Source organism: Vigna radiata, chromosome 8 (genome assembly GCF_000741045.1).
Source record: "Vigna radiata var. radiata cultivar VC1973A chromosome 8, Vradiata_ver6, whole genome shotgun sequence".
In the NCBI taxonomy this organism is placed as follows: domain Eukaryota; kingdom Viridiplantae; phylum Streptophyta; class Magnoliopsida; order Fabales; family Fabaceae; genus Vigna; species Vigna radiata.
In genome coordinates, this window is record NC_028358.1 from 6126221 (window position 1) to 6134469 (window position 8249).

General features: G+C 32.1%; 1 protein-coding gene across 2 annotated transcripts; it reads left to right on the forward strand.

The window, feature by feature from the left end:
- Positions 1 to 698: 698 nt before the first annotated feature.
- Positions 699 to 6401, forward strand: LOC106772654 (putative lipase ROG1). 2 transcript variants are annotated; one of them, XR_001376604.2, is made up of 11 exons: positions 699 to 1322; positions 1518 to 1585; positions 2080 to 2150; positions 2755 to 2997; positions 4210 to 4373; positions 4476 to 4531; positions 4618 to 4670; positions 4756 to 4873; positions 5727 to 5824; positions 6017 to 6139; positions 6218 to 6401. XR_001376604.2 is itself a non-coding variant. In XM_014659191.2 (11 exons), exons 2-11 carry the CDS (start codon positions 1195 to 1197, stop codon positions 6086 to 6088), a joined length of 1071 nt encoding a protein of 356 aa, XP_014514677.1. In that variant the 5' UTR covers positions 699 to 908; positions 1010 to 1194; the 3' UTR covers positions 6089 to 6399. The 2 variants fall into 2 exon arrangements, 1 of the variants encoding a protein (XP_014514677.1); XM_014659191.2 differs by having other exon boundaries at positions 699 to 908; positions 1010 to 1322; positions 6017 to 6399.
- The last annotated feature ends 1848 nt before the right edge of the window (positions 6402 to 8249 follow it).

Below are 8249 nucleotides of genomic sequence, written 5' to 3' on the forward strand. Positions count from 1 at the left end.
CCTAGCGACTACCAAGTTAATAGCTCTTTGACTTTAGCTTTGCCCAATGAGTCTGCATTATTCTATCGAACATAATTATGTAGATTTATGTTATTGCAATCCTGCAAATTCAGTTAACAACAAAAATAAATGACAAAACATACCAAATTCAAATTACACAACCTTCACTAATTCAAACAACATCATATGTTATACTAATCGGTCAACATTCAACATTTTCAATTTCATCATACAATTCAAGTAAGTGTCAAATCATCGTACAATTATACAATTAACAATTATAAGATATCAATTACATAAATGTATAATTAGTTTTCCTTATCTTAAAGAAAGGTGAAATTGCTCTAAGAATCTCAAATCCCTTTTAACTCACATGATGTCTTATGTATACCTAGAAATAATATATATACCATTAAAATTACTACTAAGTAAAAACTCTGTAAAATGAAAAAACCTAAAAATTAAAAAATTAAGAAAGAATTTCTTAAAAAGAAAATGTATTTTTAAATAATAAAACTCATTTATAAAAATTCTATTTATATTTAAATTTTTAATATTAAAATAATAAAATTTTACTATTTTAAACACATTATTAATTCTAAAATAATAGATTTTCTAAACTCTTACCGTCTCTTTTCAAAAAAAAAATTAAAAGGTAAGAAGTGCATTTAAAGAATACCATCATTTATATGTTTCTTCTTTCTTCGGGTGCAACCTACCAAACCATAACAAACACCTTCCCTTGATCCTTGGACATAAAATAACCCAAATCCTCGCCACCGTTATCCAAAACCATATACAGTAGTCAGAAGTGGCGTTCACATTTTTCTCACCTTCCCAACGCTCCCAACTCTCGCAGTGCCGCCACGTGTCCCATCGTTTTCCGCGTTTATTTCCTTCCTTCTCCGGTAACACTACCCATCACTTCCAGAAACAGTAACTAACTTTTTCTTCGTATAAATAAGGCCAAATCGAAATCGAATAATCAATTTCGGGTTTCCTTTTCCAGCACCGTCATCAGGATCGTCTTCAAATTTTACTTTCACTTTGTGGCTTTCTTTTTTCTCGCGCTTGCTGTACGATTTTCTCGGGAAAATTTTGGAGTTTCTACTGCTTTTTTCGTGCCGCGATCGCTATCGGATTTGGACGCCGATTTCGCCTCGTGAATCACTAGGGTTTTGTTTTTGTTTTTCTATGGAGGATAGGAGCTTGTGCGCGTCGGAGTCGGTTGTTGAAGGAAGTCGCGATGTTTGGAGTTCGGAACCGTCGCTCGCTACCTCCGCAGATCACCTCGTTGTAATGGTGAACGGAATTCTCGGACGGTATATCATCTTTGCTTCACTTCGAATTTGATGAGATGCTGTGATTTTTCTTTGTTGTGTTTTGTTTTGGTGTTGAGGTTTTTGCTGAGTGTTTGTTTGAATTGAGTCTTGTTGCTATGTGGATTCATTTTAGTGTGCGTATTTCTTGAAATTAACTGATTTTCTTGTTCGTGTGTTAATTGTTTGTTTCTGCAGTACAACGGATTGGAAATATGCTGCGGGGCAATTTGTCAAGGAATTGCCTGATAAAGTGTTTGTTCACTGTAAGGCTCTTTGAAAAGCTTTGTTGATTGTAGTACTGGTGTGGTTAAAACAAGATTGTTGGTGTTTTGTATAGGATTGTTTGATTCATGTAAAGAATATATAATGCATTCACCGGTAAAAGGGTAAAAGTCTCTTACAATGTAAAAATTTCGAGTTTCATGTACGGTAAGTTTATTAGTAGTCATAATAGTAAACCTTAAAAATCATATGAATGATGATATCTGATTAGTTGACATTATAATAACTTTTACATTAGCAGTTATTCAAATCGAACGCTTTTTACTTGTACGATAGTGTTTGTAATGTCTATGGCCGACTGAACTCTTGAATGTTTGTTGTGTTCGGACCAAATGTTTATTCCTTCATTTCCTCTTTTATTCTTTGATTGTGAACTTTTGAGAAGGTATCTTTAAGAAATTATTCAAAATAATGTAATGGACTATAAATTTTGTATACTGCGCTTGCTTTTACGTTTCTCCATTTTTCCACCCAGGTAGCGAACGAAATGTGTCTATGCTCACTCTAGATGGTGTGGATGTAATGGGGGAGAGATTAGCAGAAGAGGTTAGTATCTGATTATAATGGAGACCCGTTTTATGAATTAGCACGTCTTGTGAAAGTCTGTTTAATCCAATCTCACTGGATTCATTCTGTTGATTATATTACCCTATGCCATTATTTCATAAATGTTATTGTTCTTATGATATACAACAAGGAATATCCTGAGTATGTAAAAGTGAAACGAAATAAGTTAACGTATTAGTATAATCTTAGTATTAAGTTCTGTATCAAATCATATGAAGTATGCTGCACCAAATTTGTCTTTTACATGTCCTTTGTGCCACGGTGAAGCATACCATGTGGAAGTTTTTACATGGATCTTCCATAAAATGTTTGTAATTTATTGGAAAACAAAAGAACTGTTCCTACAGTAGAATTTTGGAAATCTATGTGTTTGAAGAAGGGAACTTAAAGTTTGTTCACTATTTCTATCAGATATGTCAATTTCTGTAGTGTGTTAGAGATGGATAAATTCTGTGTCTTTATGTTCAAGTGAATCTATTTGTTAACCAGAAAAATGTAAATTTAAGATCTTTACTCTTGATATTCCTGTATATCATGGTATTGGATGCCCGTAATTATTGGTAACAACCACTCTAACATTTAGGTGCTTGAAGTGATTCGAAGCAAGCCAAATTTGCGTAAGATATCCTTTGTTGCACACTCTGTGGGAGGACTAGTGGCACGATATGCAATTGGGAGGCTGTATAGGCCACCTGAAAAAGGATCTATGAAGGACTCTTGCAATGAAGAAAGTAAGGAGAGCTCAGTGGGCACAATAGGTGGCTTGGAGGCTATGAATTTCATTGCTGTGGCCACACCTCATTTAGGATCAAGGGGCAATAAGCAGGTACGAACATCTTAATTTTTTCTTTGTTTCCCAAACATAATGATTAACTAAAGAAATTGTTGGCAATGTAATAAATCTAGCTTAGCTTAGTTTCCGGATTCATTGTTCATGTGCACATTAGAGAAATGTAGGCCTATTCATCACATATAACACCTATAATACTTTTTTATGGAAGAGGGAAATTGATTTCAATCGGTAGGGTATAGGTTGAGTTATCAATCTTTTGTTGTTCTTCTATTTTTTATTGCTGCAATCCATTCGTATAGACCTAGACCTGTGTATGGTTTGACTTTTTAAAAACCAAACCACATTATAAAATGGTTCACTTTTTTTTTTTTTTCCTAAAATGGTTCTTTTTTTAGGGTTTAGTTGACTAAACCTTTTGTAAAAGTGACTTGTTTTTCTCTCACTAAACTGTACGGTTTAATAATTAAGTATATTGATCGGGTTGCTTTGGAGTTTGTAAACACACCTTCGTATACTTCTTTTAACTAATCCCCATTAGTAGCTACTTACAATAATGCTAGTTAACGGTTTCTTAGTTATATTAGTGAGTGAGTTACTTTGGACTAGAATAATAAGAGAAATAACGCATATTGCCTATAAATATCGAGGTGAAAAGAACAGAATGAGATATCTGCTCATTTATGAGAGAATTAGGGCCATTAGGCATTGGAAGGTGCAGATCGTTTAAGTTCTGCATGTTAGGCACTGTATTGAGGGGAGCAATCCCTTGGACTTTCTAATAAGATAATGAGTTTCTATCACTCCGTTTACTCAGCCAGATAACTTATATTTATTGGCTTGTCAATATCAATTGCAAATTTGAAGTGTCATCCTACAACTTGTTCCAATATTTGATCAAACCAATAGTAAGTGTTGGAAGGTACTCCAGGGCCCAGGAACAGTACACTAAATCAATTATTAATGTATTAATTGATAATTAAAAAGGTCCAAAGTTGACCTGATGTTGTTAGAGTCTAACTGGACTTTTTCAGTATAAATAATTTCTCCATCAGTTTGTCTTCCATAGAAAATGATTATTTTTGGATTTCTTTCATGGATTGTAATGAAGATAATTTTATAAAGTATGTTGCAATACAATTAGGGATGACATAAAGTTCTTATGTTTGACTGGGGATATTTTCATGAAAGAAAGTTGTATCACCTTTTTATACTTGGGTATTTAAATGTCAATGGTTTTTGAATCAGGTTCCATTTCTTTTGGGGGTACCTGCTTTTGAGAAAGTTGCCAGTTGTGTTATTCATTTCATTTTTAGAAGAACTGGTCGGCATCTTTTCCTTACTGATGATGATGAAGGAAAACCTCCATTGCTTAAACGCATGATTGAAGACTATGGTGATTTGTATTTCATGTATGTTTGTTGCATCATATATTTGTTTTCTTTTATATACATGTAATTTTCTGAGATTGATTCCTTTAAAGGATCTTCATGTCTTCTGTGTGTCTTGTGTAGGTCTGCATTGCGCAGTTTTAAACGTCGATTTGCATATTCAAATGTGGATTATGATCGTATCCTTATTTGCTTCTCTCTACTGATTCTAGGTGCATTTAATTGTGCATTAATTTATTTGGTTTTCCTTCATAAATTAATTTAGATATTGTTGGCTGGAGAACGTCATCAATTAGACGTCAAAGTGAACTTGCAAATGTATATTCACTAACTTATCTTTTCTTGTTGCCTTATTTAATGGATCACTGTTATCATATAATGAGCTAAATTATTTGGTTGTTAGTGGAAGGATACCCTCAATGAAAAATATACACATGTTGTATATGAAGAACACTGCAAGGCTTGTTCTGATGCTGAACATTATGACATATTGGAAGATAACAACTCTGACAAGATAGAAGGTTAGCGTCTTCACTAATTTTTATAAATGTAAACTTTTCTTGGTTTTGAAAGTTCACTCATTGTAGGTTTTTTGCGTTCCACTACACCCCCTCTACATGGTTGTGTGAATATATGTTATTAATAATAATCTAAGGCTGCCGTTTCCTAAATGCAATTTGGTTTAGAGTATGGTTTGTAATGATATGTTACAAAAAAAAGACAATGCACTAACCTCTATTTACAGTAGGTAATATAATCAAATAATGAAATAAATCGGGAAATATAATGAAATATGGAAACCACTCCGGAGGTAATCTAACATACTCTAAATTACTACTCTGAACGTACAAAATCAAGATACTATGAGATATTTTTTAGAATTTTTAGAATATTCTGACAATATCCAAAATTGTTTGTTTTAAAAAGAAATCCATAATCTTGTGCATCAAGTAACTTTTAAGCATTAAATAATCCCGTAGGAAGGTGAATATCTTTCATGGAGTGCAATCAGACCATGAGAAATGCTGAACAGTTCCGGAACCTACCCTGATAAACAATGACAGATTTCTTTTTACGAATCACCTAAATACTTATTTTGGTCAGCTTCATTAAGAGAGACCCATAAAAAGGTCTTTATGCTAGATGGCTCTACACTTGTTTTAAATTTTGTAGACCCCAGCAAGTTTTGTTGATCCATTTGAAGCTGGCTCTAGGTAATAAAAAGGACAAGATTTGGTTGTTATGGGGGTTGATCTTGCCCTGGATAACTAAAATGGCCTGAATTTGGGCCATAGAGTCACGGTGGTCTGTTTCTTTCTATTTTATGTTATCTTCAATTTGTAAACGATTTCTAACTCGAATGAAAACTTGCAGAGGAGCTTGTAACTGGCTTATCTCGTGTGTCATGGGAAAAAGTAGATGTTAGCTTCCGCAATAGCAAGAATAAATTTGCTGCTCATACTATCATTCAGGTCTGTCTTGCGATACCCTTGTGATAAACATATTTGTTCGTCTGCATATCCTTTAAATTTTGATGTATGACTCATAATTAATCACCATTTAAATTATCCTCTTTCTGATATAGCCAGTCTTTCAAACTATTTGTTTGAATGCATTGTTTTATCTGCGCATGTTCTTCCTTCATCTTTTACAATGCTTTACAGGTCAAAGACCAAATCACACAAATAGAAGGTGCAGATGTTATACAGCATATGATTGATCATTTTCTTCTGTAGTAGCCTTCTGTCTCTTAAATATGCCTGCTTGGCAATTTATGCTTCCTATAGGTAAATCTAAACTGACTATTTGTAAGTAAGCTATAGAGTTAATAATAATTGAATTTATCTGAAATGAATTCGTTGTAGGATGGAAACAAATGGTTTCCTGAGTGATGAAATTGACGTGAAGAAGAAAATGAATTTTTTGTTTATGGATCTCATCCATAATCCTTAACACTGTATAAACTAGTCGGAAACCGTGAATTGCACGGGGACAATAGAATTTCAAATATCTATTTGAGGTTATTTATTTATGAAATTGATTTGTATATACACCTGATGTAAATGTTTTACACATTGTCATTTAATCATGTAAAGTTAATATATTAACATGTAATAACTACTTAAATGTCTGGTGATGATTTTTAATTAATTAACAATTTACTTTGACGGCGTTAAAATTAAACTATTTATTTATTTATTTATTTTACATTTGCACACATCATTCTCTACAATAAGAATTTAAATATTTCAAAACGGTTTTTATATAAATAAAAATATTTGTATAAAATACAGCTTGTAAATAATATAATATATAATAATTATTTCATTTTTTGTATTAGGCATGATTTTAAGGTTATACTAATTATATTTTGAAGAGTTTACGAGTGATCAGAATAACAGCAGTAATTTTGAAGTCAGGCAGTGAATTGGAAAAAATATTATTAGGCGATTGTAAATTCCTTTGAACAATATAATTACATATGATGTGAGGTAGAGAATTGGAAGAGATTTGAAGTGAGGCGTGGTTGTGACCTAAAAGTCACAAGCAAAGACAGTTGTGAATTGCATTGATGCAGATGAAGTTATTTATTTATAATTTCTGAGGACATTAAAAGATTTAACAAATTGATGAAGAAACATTGAGAAGGAGTTCATAAGATTGGTAATATGATTTGGTCTTTTTTTTTTTTTTAAATCAATTTCTATTTTTAATATCAGGACAGCAACATTTATATGTTGGCTATGTTTTCATGCACCCCAATAAAATATATTATCCCAGTTTACCTTCTTAAATATATAATAAAATAAGAAAAGTTCAACTGGTTTCTGATTGTTTAATTTGAAACTGCTATCTCCGAATGCATTCTATATTGCTTAATCTAAATTTAAAAATATGAATTCTAAAGATATGAATCTGAAATGTATTTCTAAATCAGTGAGAGAATGAGATTGAGGACAAAAGTGAAGAAGAAAGGAGACTGTAGGTGCAGACAAAAACCAATTAGGGTTTTTAGTAAGGGTAAAACTGGAATTACATTAGAAAAATAAAGGAAGAAATGGTCTTATATATTTTAATAAAGTGGATTGATTTAATTTGGGCTTTAAATTCGGATTAACCTTACTTCTTTTCCTACTAATTTTTTCTTACACCTCATATTTTCTTTCTACACCCCATCAATTTTCAAAATGATATTGTAATCTTGTAAAAGTGATTTTTCGATTATTAATTTCATAACAGGTTTTCTGGAACAGGATTTTTCATAATGACATTTTTGGAACAGAATTTCTGAAAGAAAATTTTTTAAATAAAATTTCCAAAACGTGTGTAATATATTATGAATTATGTTTTTCAAAACAAATTTTCCTAATACCTTCTGCACTAGTAATTTTGAAACAATTCAGCATAAAATGTGTTTCAGAAAGAATTTTCGGAAATACATGAACTATTTCCCAAAAAAGAAAAACTTTTTTTACATAGAGAGTTTCACCTTTTATAGCATACATTGGATCAAACATAATAGAAATTAGATATTAGAGCATTTAAAAAAAAAGTTTTCTTTATGAGATTAAGGGTCATGTTAAATTGTTTGAGTAATTAAAGTGCACAGTGATTATAGGGTGATTAATGTGTAATTTAGAATTGGTTTGATAGATAGGTAAAGGTAGAGCTGTCAAAACGGGTAACCCAGCTCGATCCGGTCCGGACCATCACGGGTTGGTCACTTAGTGAGTCAATCCAACCCGGTTCATTTATTAGCGAGCCAGAAAAACTTGAACCCGGCCCAACCCACCACGAGTTGGTGGGTAAACGGGTTGGTTCACTAGCCCATTTAATTACATTTTTTTAAAATAAAAAAAATACAAACTTTCTGTAATTTAAATTTAAACAATTTTC

Excerpts from the sequence above, each read along its gene's own strand:
- LOC106772654 (XM_014659191.2), top strand. The coding sequence starts at position 1,195 with ATGGAGGATAGGAGCTTGTGCGCGTCGGAGTCGGTTGTTGAAGGAAGT. Across the intron at positions 2,151-2,754 it reads GGGAGAGATTAGCAGAAGAG|GTGCTTGAAGTGATTCGAAG; the intron begins GTTAGTATCTGA and ends TCTAACATTTAG. Across the intron at positions 4,374-4,475 it reads TATGGTGATTTGTATTTCAT|GTCTGCATTGCGCAGTTTTA; the intron begins GTATGTTTGTTG and ends TGTCTTGTGTAG.